This window comes from Phacochoerus africanus, chromosome 2 (genome assembly GCF_016906955.1).
Source record: "Phacochoerus africanus isolate WHEZ1 chromosome 2, ROS_Pafr_v1, whole genome shotgun sequence".
Taxonomy (NCBI): Eukaryota; Metazoa; Chordata; class Mammalia; order Artiodactyla; family Suidae; genus Phacochoerus; species Phacochoerus africanus.
Window position 1 is genome coordinate 50,332,476 of NC_062545.1, and position 16,715 is coordinate 50,349,190.

At 37.6% G+C, this 16,715-nt stretch overlaps 1 protein-coding gene across 4 annotated transcripts in view; it reads left to right on the top strand.

The window, feature by feature from the left end:
* COL19A1 (collagen type XIX alpha 1 chain) overlaps positions 1-15,331 on the top strand; it is a 345,293-nt gene extending 329,962 nt beyond the window's left edge. For all 4 annotated transcript variants that reach the window (XM_047760063.1, XM_047760070.1, XM_047760080.1 and 1 more), the window contains 3 exons: positions 2,535-2,663; positions 13,041-13,118; positions 13,300-15,331. In XM_047760063.1, the coding sequence (XP_047616019.1) occupies positions 2,535-2,663; positions 13,041-13,118; positions 13,300-13,427 (335 nt within the window). In that variant the 3' untranslated portion in view covers positions 13,428-15,331. The remainder of the gene's footprint in view (positions 1-2,534; positions 2,664-13,040; positions 13,119-13,299) is intronic.
* The last annotated feature ends 1,384 nt before the right edge of the window (positions 15,332-16,715 follow it).

A 16,715-nucleotide genomic window follows, 5' to 3' on the forward strand; every position in this document is an offset into this window, starting at 1 on the left:
TGTCACATTAAAGATCCATTTCTTATTGCTCACTAGCTGTATCTTTGAAAATTCGTAAGTTAGTTTTACAAATGAAATCAATTGAATTTGCTTTTTAAAGAAAACATAAAAAGAAAAAAAAAAGTTACTTTTTTTTGTCATTGCAAGGATATGCTTTCTTCCAGTTTTCTATTTGAAATCCAGTTATGTATGTATTTGATTTGTTAAATATGAGCTATCTAAAATATAAATGAACCAAGTAAGTTTAAATATAGCATTTGGTGATAGACTGTATTTATCATGGACTTTGGATGAATTCGCATTAATGATTTTACCGAAATTAATTCCATATAGTGGTAAAATATTAAATATGCTTTTGAGGAAAAATCTAACTGAACAATGGCCTGTGTGGGATTAAAAAACAGGAATTCTATAACAGCAGGTGTAACCTTGGACTTGACTATTCAAAAAAGTAATTCTGAGGATAATTATGTAACAGATTTCTAGTCATAAAATAAAGCTTATCAGCAGGTAATCTTTATAGTACACAGGGCTTATAAAAACATGGGTAATAGTTCTTATTGAAATGATAATCTCTCCCAGGCTCTCTCCATGATTCCTGAACAAGAGCAGTTAATGCTGAAAGTATGAAATACCCAATACAAGGCCCTGCTTATGGAGAGTGTTTTAGTTAATAATATGACTTGCTTAGGAATTTTAGAGTAAAAATTCTTAATTATATTTTCATATTTACACATTTTGAAGTTCCTCATGTTTCAGATCATTCAAATTTTATATGTTATTGATACACCAATATTCTACTTTTTTGTTCACTTTTTTTTTGTCTTTTTAGGGCCACAGCTGTGGCATATGGAGGTTCCAAGGCTAGGGATGGAATGGGAGCTGTGGCTGCTGGCCTACACCAAACCCACAGCAACACCAGACCTGAGCAGCTGTGTCTGCACCCTGCACCACAGCTTATGGCAACGCAGGATCCTTAACCCACCAAGCAATGCTAGGAGTCAAACCTGCGTCCTCATAGATGCTAGTCAGAGTTGTTTCTGCTGAGCCACGACAGGAACCCTTTTTTTTGTTGTTGACTTTTTAATAAGTTTCTAGGTACTGATATTTGCATGCCACCTGTAAGGATACTCTCTCCACCAGACAGTGGAGCTCTCCCTGAGGAAGCCCCTTGGCAAGTCCTCCCGCCCCTCCCTGGACTCTTTCATTGGGACCCAGATGAGCAGGGTTGAGCGCCAGACAACCTGGTGGGCGAGCAAAGGGCAAATGAGAGTGCTGTGTTCTTGACAGGGCAGCACTGCAGATTTAGGACATATTCAGTTCATAAAGGTCACATCACTTAACACTGACAAGAGTTTTAAAAGTTCTGGATAATTTGCCAACTTCCTGTACCTTGTGTGTTCTAGTTTCAGTGTTTTCTTGAGATTCACAGAAATGTATAGAGACTTTTTGCTGTTTTCACTCTGCAATTGGAATTCCACGCGCCCATGATCTTCTGTATAAGGCTGCGTTTGTTCCTTTGGCCAAATGAGACATCCTTCCTACTAAAACTTTGACTGAATAATGGAACTAACAGGAAATCAAACCAGAAAAAAAAAAAAAAAGAGTAATATGGAGGATTAAAATACGACATTTTCTTTAAAAAGCAAAGTTAAATATTAACCCAGTAGAGAAATTAAACAGTGCCATGAAATCACCCTATCAATAGTGCAGTTTTGTTTAAGGATGTAAAGTGTCATGTACTGTATGAATTATCTATTGCAGCATAAGAAAATATCTCAAAACTTTAGTGGCTTAAAACAACGGTGTTAGGAGTTCCCCTCGTGGTTCAGCAGTAATGAACCCTATTAGTATCCAGGAGGATGTGGTCTTTTTGTCTTTTTAGGGCTGCACCCACGGCATATGGAGGTTCCCAACCTAGAGATCTAATTGGAGCTATAGCTGCCAGCCTACACCACAGCCACAGCAATGCCAGATCCGAGCCCCCTCTGCAACCTACACCACAGCTCACGGCAACACCAGATCCTTAACCCACTGAGGGAGGCCAGGGATCTAACCCTCAACCTCATGGTTCCTAGTCAAATTCGTTTCCGCTGTGTCATGACGGGAACTCCCTTTGTGAATACATTTTAAATCACCACACCTACATTCACAGCATTGCTGGAAAGTGGCTTAAATTTATTATTACAACCAGTTTTTAATATGAACCTAAATTTTCTCCACAAGTCATTCCAGATGTTAATGAGGTTCTATGTCTCCAGATTGACTACATACAGCTCTGAAGCACTGAAGAGTCTCAGATCCTCTGACTGGCAGAGCTGCTCTGTATCCATATTCAAACAACTTTGTATGACTCACTTTACTTGAACAAGCAAAAAAATCTCTCAGCAGTCAGACCAGTTGGTAACCTAGATGAGCTTAAACTGAAAACCAAATAATTTTTTGTTGAATTTCATGTAAAATGTATTTAAAAACTTTTGTCATAAAAAGTATTTCTATAATGTGATATATTATTTTCCCTTTCATCACTGAAGAGAGGATGGCTGTGTTCCTATCCCAGCTCAAGCTACCAGCAGCAATGCTGGCTGCTCAAGCTCATGGGAGGCCTGGTCCACCAGGAAAGGATGGGTTACCTGGGCCACCAGGAGACCCTGGACCCCAAGGTAAGTTTTAAGAGAGAATATATGTTTACCAACTCTTTAACTCTCAGTATTTATAACATGCAAATCACAGTTAAGACAAACATTATATGTATTATAGAATATATATTTTATATAATACATAATATATTTTTTATAAATTTACATATATAAAGATTTAATATAGGATAGCTTGCTAATATTTGACTTTCTAGAAATATGTCTTTATTATTTATTCAAATTTAAAGCTGAATGGTAATTATCTAAATGTATTTAATAATAATGTTTGTTATGATGACAGCAATAATATGTGCTTATTTATCATTATTATCTGGGGAACTCTAAGTTGTTTACGCCTTGCTTTTGATGTAAGCAGACAACAGGAATCTTATTATCTTAAAGAAACAGGAACAAGTCTTAAGACCTGCTACTGTAACTAGTGATTTGGGTCTGAAATATATTTTTGAGAAATTTTAGAATCCCTTTTCTTCTTCTACGAAAGTTGTGGATGGTAACTTTTGAATTGAAGAAAATTTCTCACATGGTTTCTAAAACTTTTAAAGCAAGACTTTACTTAAATTGGTAAAAAAAAAAACAAAAAACTGCTTTATTGCTGACAACTTGACAAGAAACATGAACTTAAATGGAGCTTGGCAAGACTCTTTTCAAGTAACGTGATTGACAATCAGCAGAGAGGCTAAATAGAACCTGGTGTAGAAGATTCACAACTCGGGCAAGGAAATATTAAATCCAGTGAGTACAAAACATGAAAGATAAGACCAGGGAAACTGCTTTTCATTTATTATCATAGAGAAGATGAAGGGCCCTCCTTGGAATAAACAAAAGCTTTATAAAGGAGAAAACATCAATATCACATAGACATACAGCTCAAAATACAATAAATGGAAAGAATTACTTCCCTTTCGCAAGTTCACTTTCCTTCCTGTGGCTTCTCTGTTTTCTAGAGAAGGGCCCCAAGGTGATTGCCCTGCCCTCCTTCACCCAAAGGAGCCACAATTGTTCCCTGCTGAAGGGTTTGTTAGGATCTTGACTTGCACTCGCGACTGACAAGGCTTCTGGGATAGTTAGCACAGTGTAAAGTAGCAGCAATGAATCACTCTAGTTGACCTGAACTCCCTTAGGTCATAAAGAGGTTTGACACATAGCTGGGAGAAAAAGTGTGGAATCGGGTGTAGCAGTCTGTGTGTACCATTGCGTAGAGAGTGGTTAATTATTAGCTTTTGCTGGTTGGGTCTGTTGTAAATTCAGAGTATAGAAGATGGGAAGGGAAGAGGTTGAAACCATCTGAAGATGTCTGATGTCTCAACCTATGTGAAGAACCAGGACCATTGACACCAACAGAAGAAAAGTCTTGCACAGATGCTGTACACAGTGGCCATCTAAAAAGACAAGAGCAGTGCATAGTCAAGATAGCAAGGAAAACTGTTCTGAAACTAGAGTCACTTGTCCACACAAACCCCTGTCTCAGGCCCCCTTGCATTCAGGGAAGGCTTGTCTGTAAGTCTCTCAGGCAGAGACAATGCTAAGCCGACAGTGTGGAAGCAGTTTTTGGAAACAAGACCTCTCATCACCACTCATTGAACTTCCCTTCTGCAAAAGATTTCTATGGGTTTTACCTGCTATGCTTCCATGGAGAGCTCATCGACTACTTCTACTCCTGACAGGGCTTTAGATGTAATTTTTTTTTTAAAAAAATGAAGTATATAGTTCATTTACAATATTGTACTAGTTTCAGGTGTATAGCAAATAATAAATACACATGTATTCCTTTTCACATTCTTTTCTCTTGTAGGTTATTACAAAATATTGAGCATAGTTCCCAGTTCTATACAGGAAGTCCTTGTTGATTATCTGTTTTATGTATAATAGTTTATATAAATTAATACCAAACTCTTAATTTATCCCTCCCTCCCCCTTTCCCCTTTGGTAACCATAAGTTTGTTTTCTGTCTGTGGGTCTCTCTGTTTTGTAAATAAGTTCATTTGTATCATTTTTTTAGATTCCACATAGACGTGGTATCATATGATATTTGTTTTTGTCTGACTTAGAATGAAAATCACTAGGTCCATCCATATTGCTGCAAATGGCATTATTTCATCCTTTTTCATGGCTTCTATTCCATTGTATATATAATTTGAAAGACTTCCCCATATGAGATTTAGTAAAATTTACAAAATTTTGTCCCACCAGAAGGTTTATGACAACAGACATATCTTGATTATAACTCAGTTGCCTCCTCAACTTTTGCATGATATCTCCTTTTCAGTATTTATTAAATGCCAGAAATGCAGCTGAAAAAAAAAACTTGTGAAATATGGGATTCATTTTTTAGGAATATTTGCTTGTAATTATGCTTCATTGATAATCCTGTCTAAGGACTCTAGGAAATCTTACTGTAAAAAAGAAGACAGGGCTGTGGTTTGATTTTTGGTGCCTTGCCAAAAGTTGACAAGAACTGAAAGGTTTTTCTCTGGTAGATAAATAGATATTAAATGCACAAAGATGAAGTTATGCAGTAACTTCGAAGCTTTGCTCTGCTTGATTTAAAAGTTCTCTCAGAAAGGAACAAAAATGCATATAAAACTGTTACCCAGGGACTATACAAACCTCAGATGCTGTCAGCTGAATTTGTCCTCCTGACACAGCTGGACTGAGTTTGAGGAAAAGCCGAAGTGAGAAACTCAGCACAGAAGGAGAAACAGAATGTGGTCTGAGCATGATGCTGTGTGTCCTGCCCACTCACAAATTCTATTTCATGGTGGCTCTTCAGACATCTCAAGGGATGTTTTTTCCAGTGTTTTTCAGGAAAGATTCATTATCATTTGAAATGAAGTGGTTTGGTTTGTAACATGCACTAGAGAATATGTCCTTTATTATCTTATTATCTTTAGGGAAGGATAAAAATTTAAAGGGGTTTTAGAAAATTTCCTCTGCTCATCTGAGAAGCAGGAGACATGGAGAGAGCAATGAGAAAATTGACATGAGACTACAAGCATGCGTCGGAGATATCGTGGGGTTGGTTCCAGACCACCGCCATAAAGCAAACACTGCAATAAAGCCAATCATGCAAATTTTGTTTCTCGGTGCTTATGAAAGTTATGCTTTCACTATGCTGCGGTCTGTGAAGTATGCAATAGCATTATGTCTTAAAAAATGTACATAGTTTAATTGGAAATTATTTTTATTGCTAAAAAAAGTGCTAACCATCATCTGAGCCTTTGGTGAGTCATAATCTTTTTGCTGGTAGAGGGTCTGGCCTCCATGCTGATGGCTGCGGACTGATCAGGGTGGTTGCTGAAGGTTGGAGTGACTGTGGCAATTTTTTTGTGTGTGTCTTTTTTTTTGCTATTTCTTGGGCCGCTCCCGCGGCATATGGAGGTTCCCAGGCTAGGGGTCGAATCAGAGCTGTAGCCACCGGCCTACGCCAGAGCCACAGCAACGCGGGATCTGAGCCACGTCTGCAACCTACACCACAGCTCATAGCAACGCCGGATCGTTAACCCACTGAGCAAGGGCAGGGACCGAACCCACAACCTCATGGTTCCTAGTCGGATTCATTAACCACTGCACCACGACGGGAACTCTGGCAATTTCTTAAAATGAGACAATGATGAAGTTTGCTGCATGTATCGATTCTTCTTTTCATGAACAATTTCTCTGTAGCATGCAATGCTGTTTAATAGCATTTTACCCACAGTAGAATTTCTTTCTGAGTTGGAGTCAGTCCTCTCAAATCCTGCTACTGCTTTATCAACTACATGTAATATTCTAAATCCTTTGTTGCATCTCAATAATCCTCACAGCATCTAAAGATTCGGGAAGTAGATTCAATCTCAAGAAACCACTTTTTTGCTCAACTGTAAGAAATAACCCCTCATCCATTACAATTTGATCATGGAATTGTAGCAATTCAGTCTCCACTTCTGATTCTAGTTCTCTTGTTTCCACATCTGCAGTGATTTCCACCACTGAGGTCAAACCCTGCAAAGTCATCCCCGAGGGTTGGAATCAACTTATTCCAAACTCCTGTTAATGTTGTTATTTCAACCTCTTCCCATGAATCATGAATGTTCTCATTGCCATCTAGGATGGTGAATTCTTTTCAGATAGTTTTCAGTTGATTTTACCCAGATCCATCAGAGGAATCACTATCTATGGCTATGACAGTTTTATAAAATGTATTGCCTAAATAAGACATACAGTAAGTCTAGTAACCATTGTTCACCATAAAAAGTTATTATATTCTTCTCTATATTTTCTGTACAGTATAGTACTTTCCTGTGAATTATTAATTTTGTTAGTGGAAGTTTGACTCTCCTAATCATTTTTATTCTCCATTTTGCCCAACCTCCCACTACCCTCCCAACTTCCTCCCCTGTGGCATCTATGTTTCCCTGTATGAATCTGTTTCTGTCTAGTTCTTCTTCTTTTTTTTTTTTTTGTTGTTGTTGTTCATTTGTATCACATTGATTGATTTGTGGATATTGAACCATCCTTCTATCCCCGAGATAAACACCACTTGATCATGGTGTATGATCCTTTTAATGTTTTGTTATGTTCAGTTTGAATATTTTGTTGAGGATTTTTGCATCTGGGTTCGTCAGGAATATTGGCCTGTAATTTTCTTTTCTTGTTGTGTCCTTGTCTCATTTTGGTATCATGGTAATGCCTCATAGAATGAGTTTGGAAGGGTTCCTTCCTTTGCAATTTTTTGGAGTAGTTTAAGAAGAATAAGTATTACCTCTTCATTAAATATTGGGTAGAATTCACCTGTGAAGTCCTTTTGACTCTCTTGAGAGGTTTTTGATTACCAGTTCAATTTCATTATGGGCGATTGGTCTGTTCAGATAGCCTATTTCTTCTTGATTCAGTGTTGGAAGATTATGTTTCTAGGAATTTATCTATTTCTTCTAGGTTGTCCAATTTGTTGGCATCAATTTTTCATGGTGATCTCTTATGGTTTTTGTATCTCTGATATCAGTTATTGTTTCTCTGCTTTTATTTCTTATTTTGTTTATATGGGTCCTCTCACTTTTTCTTGATGAGCCTGGTGAAATATTTGTCAATTTTGCTCGTCTTTTCTTTTTTTCTTTTTGCTATTTTAGGGCCACACCTGTGGCATATGGCAGTTCCCAGACTAGGGATCAAATTGGAGCTACAGCTGCCAGCCTACACCACAGCCACAGCAACACAGGATCCAAGTTGCATCTGCAACCTACACCACAGCTCACAGCAACACCGATCCTTAACCCACTGAGGGAGGCCAGGGATCAAACCCAAATTCTCGTGGATCCTAGTTGGGTTCGTTAACTGCTGTTGCTCATGTTTTCCGGAAAAGAAAAAAGAGAGAGAAAGAGAGAGAGAAAGAAAAAATAGTTCTTGATTTCATTACTCTTTTCTATTCTTTTGGTCTGTACTTTATTTATTTCCTCTCTGATCTTTATTATTTCCTTCCTTCTTTATGTTTTGTTTGTTCTTCTGTTTCTAGTTTCTTTAAATGTAAAGTTAGAATTTTTCGAGATTTTTCTTATTTCTTGAGGTAGGTCTGTATCATTATGAAGTTTCCTCCTAGAGGGGTCTTTGAGGTTTTCTGTAGATTTGGGAAGGTCATTTTTCCACTTTCATTTGTTTCAAGGTATTTTTAAATTTTCTCTGTGATTTTTGTCAATGACCAATTGTTTAGTCACATGTTGTTTAGTCTCCACATGTCTGAGTTTTTTTCCTCAGTTTTCTTATGGTCATTTTTTTAGTTACATACTGTTGTGATTGGAAAAGATGCTTGATTTTATTTCAATCTTAAATGTTTATGGAGACTTCCTTTTTGGTCTAACATGTGATCTGTCCCAGAGAATGTTCCATGTGCACTTGAAAAGAATGCACATTCTCCTGTTTGGGGGCATGTAACTATTAAACATATATCTACTATGTATTTGTGTATATATCTACTATATAAATATAATCTGCATATATTTATTAAGTCCATCTGGTTTACTGTGTCATTTAAAGCCAATGTTTCATTATTCATTTTCTATATTAATGATCTATCCACTGATGTAAATGGGGTTTTACATCCCCTAGTCAATGAATCTCTTTCTCATATGACCTAGTTGCTTTTCAAGCTCTTGCCTCTATGTTGGGATTTGGAGTGAGTTAGTTTGTATATGTGCTCCTCAAGAACAGAGTCTGGATGTCCCACAGCCCTCAGCCTCTCCTGGACATAAGCCCTGCTGGTTTTCAAAGCCAGACATGACCCTGGCTTTGAAAATGGCAGTGGGGACCTATATTCCCATTACAGGTCCCCCAAGGTAGAGAGCTTGACGTGGGTCCTGGACCTCTCACTCCTCAGGGGGACCATTCAATTGTGATAACCTTACTGTGGGGTGGCACTCCAGGGCTATGAGCTCTGACTAGACTACTCCTCTGCCCCTCCAACACATCTTGATCTGGCCTTCTCGTTATATCCTCAATTGTAGAAATTCTATTCTGCTAGTCTTCAGGTCATTCTCAGAAATAGTTGTTTTATATATAGTTACAGTTTTGGTGTGTCCATGGGAGGAGGTGAGCTCAGGGTTTTCTAGCTCACTATCTTGATCAGGAACCCTAAACGGACTTTACTTAAATTTTTTTCCAAATAGCTGATTTTCCACCTCTGTGAAAATCCTCAAGAACAGATAACTATACATGAAATCCCCAATAGATACCATACCTGAAAGCTTTATCCATTTTAGAAAGAACCTTGCACACTGAGTGGATGTGGAGTTAGTAGGAAAAGACAGATCTAGGATTCTATCTTCCATCAGTTTTGGAGGATGATTGTTCTTGCTTTTGAACTTATAAAGTTTAGCTACTATTGGTTTGTAATGAAGGAAACCTTCTGTTATTTGTAATCCAGTGGCCCAGAGAGTAGTTCATGTAACTGATACAGATTTGACCTTTCAGATTTGTTAGCAGTAGGGGCCTTGGGAAGTGGGAGGCATGTGTGTGTCAAAATGATGAAGGCACAGTTGTCAGTTAGTAGGCTGGAACCAGGCAGCCCAAGTACGTGTAAGTCCCCATGTAAAGAATTTATTCCTCCCCAGATGCCAGTAACATTTTCTCTGACCTCATTTTTCCAGTATGCATATACATGCACAGATTTACAACTTCAGAACTAAATCCCTGGGATTGAAATGGAACTTCACTTCTGGACATAAAGTCTACCACCTGAAACACAGTAGCAGGAACCACATTTCTTCAATGACCAGTGCCTCTAGATGCTTTGGATTAGGATTCTGCTGTTGTTTTATTTCTCTTTTCCTACATAAGCCTCACTGTTATCAAACCATCATGCTGCACCTACATGCCATGAAAATATATCTGTTTGCAGACTGACCAACCTTTTAGTCTTTTCAAGAGAGGCCTACCCTAAAAGGGTGAAAGTTTAATTCTAGAAAATGAGAAAGCTGTTATGGACCTTATTAGCATTCCTATCTGAAGTTTTCTCATGAAGCAATTATAAAATAAGACTCTATGGCTTTTGGCAGCCTTCGTAAAGAATGAGCTTGGGACCTTATTAGGAAATTTAAGAGTAGAAAGCTGTCGTGTGCTTTGTGCAATTCAAATCTTTATTTATTAATACTTGGTCATTATTAACCTAACAAGCTGAGAGATTTGTACAAATAAGTTGTTATATTTGACAGGAGGCATGTAAATTTTACTCTATTAAACAAATACACAGATTATTATTTCTCGTTTTATGATACTATATGCACTGAAATCCATGAGGAGTAATATATTTTTCAGTATATTTAAATCTGAAAACTGAATTTTAAAATGATTAAATTCAACTTTTAACAGTTATGTTCTTCATTTGGAATTGTGTTCCAGTGTTATTAACCCTATTGTTAGGCAAAAGTTCATATATCTTCAGTTATTTCTCTATCTTCCTCATTTTTTTAGCCTATGGTCTTAAGCACTGACTGAGATGACTTAAGGGTCAGCTTAACAAGGTCTCTGTAATAGTGGGAACGGGGCTGAACTAGCAAATATACTTCAAGTAGTAAATGTTATTTTACTACAGAAATGTTTAAATAATGGATTTGGAAGGGTGCTTTCAAATGACCCTAAATACAGACTTTTTTCCTTATTGTTCATGTATGTTAAATGAAAGTCACTTATATAAAAGAAACCCTGGTAATATTTTAAGTTTGAATATGTATGGATTTAGTGTTTAAGCCACTCATCTCTTAGGATCTAGGGTTGTATTACTATCTGTAACACAGTCTTCAGATATAAATGTGTGAAGATATTCCACTGGGTGTATTTTTAATATGCACCTCAAAATATTTCCTGAACATATGAACATATATCCTTCTTTCAACTATTTTCACGTTTATAATCAGGTCACACCTCCAAAGCCAAAAAATAATGGTATAGTGTTTACAGTGCTAATATTATCTGAATAATAATGTGTACACTGTGTGGTCAGGTCAAAACAGAATGATAACCCCCAAACTGATGCCTACAAATAAGAAAAATTGTCTTACATAGAGAATATTAAAATTTTTCCTCCTATCATGTGCTGTGATAACACAGCTTTGTGGAAAGGCGTAACTAGGTCAGGGTTTACTATTTCCTATGGAGAGGTTCTCCCAGTGATTATCCTGGCTGTGTGTCTGCATGATTCTACATGACTGTTCTGTTCAGTTGGGACTAGGAGTAATCCTTTAAGAGCAGTCTTTAAGTTGCTATTTAATTATGAAAAACTTAGAAATTAAAACCCATTTACCATCACTGCGTAACTCTTACAACCAAGAACCTTTTCTTCAAAGTCTTACATGGATGCCAATGTATAAAACACAGAGAAAAAAGTGCTTTATGCTTTATAAACAACAGGGATAAGGGGCTTCCAGAAGCAAAATTTGCTCTGTACTCTTCTAGCTCAGGTGATAACAAGCATATACAAGAATAAGAATGATTTCATCTTAAAACATCTAAGTGAAGTAAGTCAGACAGAGAGTGACAAATATCATATATCACTTATATGTGGAATCTAAAAAAGGATACAAATGAACTTGTTTTCAGAACAGAAACAGACTTACAGACTTTGAAAATAAAACTTATGTTTACCAAAGGGGACAGGTAAGGAGAAAGGATGAACTGGGGGTTTGGGACAGGCATATGCACACTGTGTTATATGAAATGACTGTCCAACGGGGACCTGCTGTATAGCACAGAGAACTCTACCTACTATTCTGTAATAATCCATATGGGAAAAGAATCTGAAATGGATTGGGTGTGTGTGTATGTATAACTGAACCACTTTGTTGTACAGCAGAAATTATCACATTATATATCAAATACACCTCAATAAAACTTCAAAAAATGAAAAAAAATTACTAAAAAAATTTTAATGTATACAGATCTTAGACCTAGTTCGTTTTGGTTGAGTGGTTCATTTAAGTCAATGAAGTAAATTCAAATGAATCCTTCAATCTCCTCTTGATTTAAAAAGCAGTGTTGAAGATCCTAGTCCTTTGGAATTATGATGAACTCCCATGTTAAAATGGGCTTGCTGGCATTCCCATTATGGTGCAGCAGAAACGAATCCAACTAGTATCCATGAGGATGCAGGTTCCATCCCTGGCCTCACTCAGTGGGTTAAGGATTTGGTGTTGCCATAAATCTGTGGTGTAGGTTGCAGATGCGACGTAGCGTGGATCACACATTGCTGTGGCTGTGGCTCCTAGCCTGGGAACTTCCATATGCTGCAGGGGGTGCAGCCCTAAAAAGAAAAAAAAAAATGGCTTGCTGTCTTAACCTTAACTCTCCTATATTGTTTTAGTCAGTAATGTGAATGAAGACCTGACTTCTGAGTTGGGTGGATTCAGATATATTTTAATTCTTACTGCCATTTATTAAAATCATGAGTTTTTGTTCCTTTCATTCCCTTTAATTTTTGGATGAAGGTCCAGATTCTGGCTATCAGATTATTTTCACATTAAGCAGAACTCTTTCAGCCTAATTCTTGTATTTAGCTTGTCCCTGCTCTCCAGCCAGAACCACTACTGAAGAGGGCTCACACACCTTGTCAAAGCAATTTGAAAGAAGGTATTAGTGACTTACTCAGGCATTATTTTCAATGCCAAAAATCTCACTCTCAAGAGTTTGCCTAATTGGAACTTTTGTATAGTAACTGCATGTTTCTAAGGTTTATATTGCCTATTGCACCAAATCTGTTGATATGTTAATATATGATTAATATGAAACAGCTAATATACTTTATGTTAAGTGGAGGAATTACATCAAAATCATAGAATAAGAACATGGTTCTTACGTGGGCTTTGTTGCCATAGGACACTCTTACTTTTTTGTCTCACTTTTTATACATCTCTCACTTAGGCTACCGAGGACAGAAGGGAGAAAGAGGGGAGCCGGGAATTGGGCTTCCAGGGAATCCGGGTCTTCCTGGGACTTCAGGTAATAGTGATGTTCTCTTCACAACATGAGCTGGCCTCCAAAAAGAGGAACCAGGCCTTCTCCCCTATGGCCCTTCTGTATTCCTGCAGGTGACACTGAATGACCCATATTGCTTGGTCAGAGGGAGGGAGGAAGAGCCAGATGTTGACTTGCCTTCTGATGGGGTCTTTTATTTCATTAGCTCCAGGCTTGCCAGGCTCACCAGGGGCCCCAGGGCCCCAAGGCCCCCCAGGACCTAGTGGAAGATGTAACCCAGAAGATTGCCTCTATCCTGTATCCCACGGCCATCCACGGACAGATGGGGAGTAAGCACCCCCAGAGGAAGACGTGGTTCCGAGGCATCTCTCCTTGCTGCTGGAGTTTCCTTCATACTATCAAACCCTCATGATATGTGGGTGACTTTTTTTTATGTAGGCCAGACATTAAAAGCAAATATTGGAATCCTATTCCAATAGGATATGTGATATCAGCCTTTTTAAAATTTTTCCAAATTCATTCCATTTGTTTTGCTTCACCATTGTTATGATTTTTATTCAGGGTTTTCTATGAAATACGTAAGCAAATCTTATCATTAGTTCTTCTTCAAGAGGAAATGACATCTATGATTGGTAGCCTGATGGTGATGTACTTTTTATAGTCTCATCAAATTGCATTCGGCCTTTGGTTTTTCAGTTTTAAAGTTTCAGACAAAGTTTTCTTGGTGTTTAAATTTACTATCATTGCTAAAAACTTCATCAACTTTTTTGATGTAGTGTGTGGCTCCTGCTGAATGTTTTTTGACTACTTCTTATAGTTTAAGAATTCTTATGCTATCCTATATCCATTCTAATTATGCAGAGAAATAGGCAATAAGAGCTTCACTTCATAACATATTTTTTTGGGGAAAAAAAAAAAAACCAGGAGGCTGTTTTATCAGGGAGCCCAATATCTACCATAGCCAACTACTGAAATGATATTAATTCTGTGCAATGAGCTCAATTGAAAGCAACCCCACTGGCATGAGTATGTACTGCTCATGCATAAGAGAGGAAGAAAAACAGCAAAGCCTAGCACTGAGGTCCCTTCACTGAGTTTCTCTTGTGGGAAACAGCTATTTTCCCTAAGAGGTGTTTGGTGGTGAAGGCACCAAGCTCTCTTTGTACTTTTGAAGCTTAAAAGGGCCTTGCAAGGTCTTTGGACCCCCGTATCCGTTATCCCTCTGACCTCATCACGCTCAGACTTGAAGAACCAGCCATCAGAGCAAAGGATGGGATTTGTGGCAACTGGGAAAGAAACCCCCTTTTCCTAGAAGACAAATGTGTGATGTCAGCCAATGCCTATGGACAAGCTGAAGCCTGGAACTGCTTACTGGAGAACGATGTTTCTCAGAAGTTGCAGCAAGAGGTGCAAGGGCAGTAAAAGAGACGGAATATGCAACCAGCACAGAGACCAACGAGTCCATGCCCTTTAGCGGAGACAGGCGCTACCACACCAAATCCTCTGACTGGAAATGAAAATACATGATCACCAACCACATGGCTAGATGGTAGTTTTATTGCCTGGCTCTTGTGACTTTGAGAAGCTGTTAGTGGAAAATAAACGATTTTCTAGAACACTGGGCATGAGGATGTTGCTGAAATCTAAGTGATGAGACCCAGGGATCCTAAAGGCGCCGCGCACAGGGCCCTCCTACCTCGAACCTCTGAGGCCACGACTCTGCTGGGAGCAGCGCAGATTCCAATTTGGCTCGAGCCGGCTAGGCTGATTGCTTTTATCTCTTAATTGAAAAATGAGTTGGAAAGGCAAGCCCACTGAAGTTGGAAAAAAAAAAAAATGTGAACAGGGTCGTGCAGGGAGCGTGCCTCCATGATGGCAGGCTTTGTTCAAACGCTCCCAAGGCTTGAACTGGTTTTCATTGTAGATGGAGGAACTGCTGGTCAGGTAGGGTCTACGTGACCATGCATACCTGCAACCTTTTGATTATTTCATGTTGAATTACGCTGTATATTTCACTTCTAAGTTTATTTATTTTTCTCTTCCAAGGTCATTTTATTTATTTCAAGTGTTTTTAACTTTAAATTGATTTTCTTCATTTTCTTTCCTGTGCAATACTGACAATGGTGCTGTGTTTTAGACTTAACACAATCGTAATATACATAGGCATTTTCTTAGTAAAATGATTATTTATCCCCCCAAAATGTACAGAGATCTAAAATCTGGTGCTATGTGTATATTTTGAGCTTTTAATTTGTGGAACTTTAATTTGAATTTTCTGAAAGCTGACAACACACCTACCACTCATTAATTTACTTGAATTTGTCATAAAACTAAACATTTTTTATGTTTTCTAAGATTATTTTTCATATTAATTGGTGTCTTTATCCTTTTGCCTCTTTGCTAATCCAGAAGTACTTATTTTAGTTTTACCGTTTTTTTCATGAACTTTTTTTGCTAATAGTGCTCAATGTATTTTTGTTTTCTTTGAGTCAATCCCTTCACATATATAAGAAGACTTAATTCATTTTCTTGTTTTATAAATTCTGCTCATTTTAATTCCAGAGAATATGTCATGTATCCTTCCTTACCAACTCTATCTTTAGGAACTTTCTTTTTCTAAATTCCATTAATGCTGGCCTGGCTTATTCCTGTTTCAAGAATCTGAATTTATTCAGGTGATTTGAAGAATAGGGGAATAGACTGTTATATGGTACGTATGACAAAGCTGACCTGTCACAATGATTCAAGCTATTTTTTAAAACTGACATGTATGACTCAATCCACTTTGGGCATAATCAGCAAAACGGGGCTGTGTCACGAGGAGCGAACCTCTGCTCAGCCTCCTGTGTACTCATGGTCCTCAGCTCTGTACACATGAGCTGCAGCAAGGGCAGCAAGAAAGCCTGTGTCCAGCTAATACAACACCAAGTAAAGGGGAGATTCAGCAGTTGCCTGATTCTTTTAAAAAGAAAGTGGATAATATAAGGCCCCAAAGTAGAGTGTGACATTTTCCCCTAACTAACTAGGTGGTTGCCAGTTCTCTTGTATCATTGTGTTCCATTCCAAAACATTTGTTTACTTTCACACAGATTTCAATAATGTCCACAGCAGGGAAGAGGAATGATCATATTTCCTGAATTAGCTCTTGTTTGGACTCCAGACAATATAAATGTTTAAATCCAAAACAATTAGAGGCCACGATGGCAATTAATAATTAAAACTGTGTTTGCCCTATATAAATATGTCTGAATTCCAGTCTAACATTTTCTGCCAAGATCAGTTAACGCTGTCAGATAGAAATCCTTCTACACAAAGAATAAGATATGGCTTTAATTAATATTTATTGCCTTTGGAATCTAAAGAAAAAAAAAAGAATTCATGAGTTTGTTCATTATTCTTTCCTGCTAAAGACATTGACCATTTTCCTAACTATAACAGAAACACAGCCAGTCTTAACTTTTGAAATTTTTCATCTTGTGATCAAAGTAATTTAATTAATGACTTTAAAGTAATCCCATATGCTTATTTCCTGTTTCATGACATTGTTGAAACTTTAAAATTTTAGTCATTTTCATTATAGAACTTAAGTGATTATCTTAGGATATGTTGTCTGTATAAGAT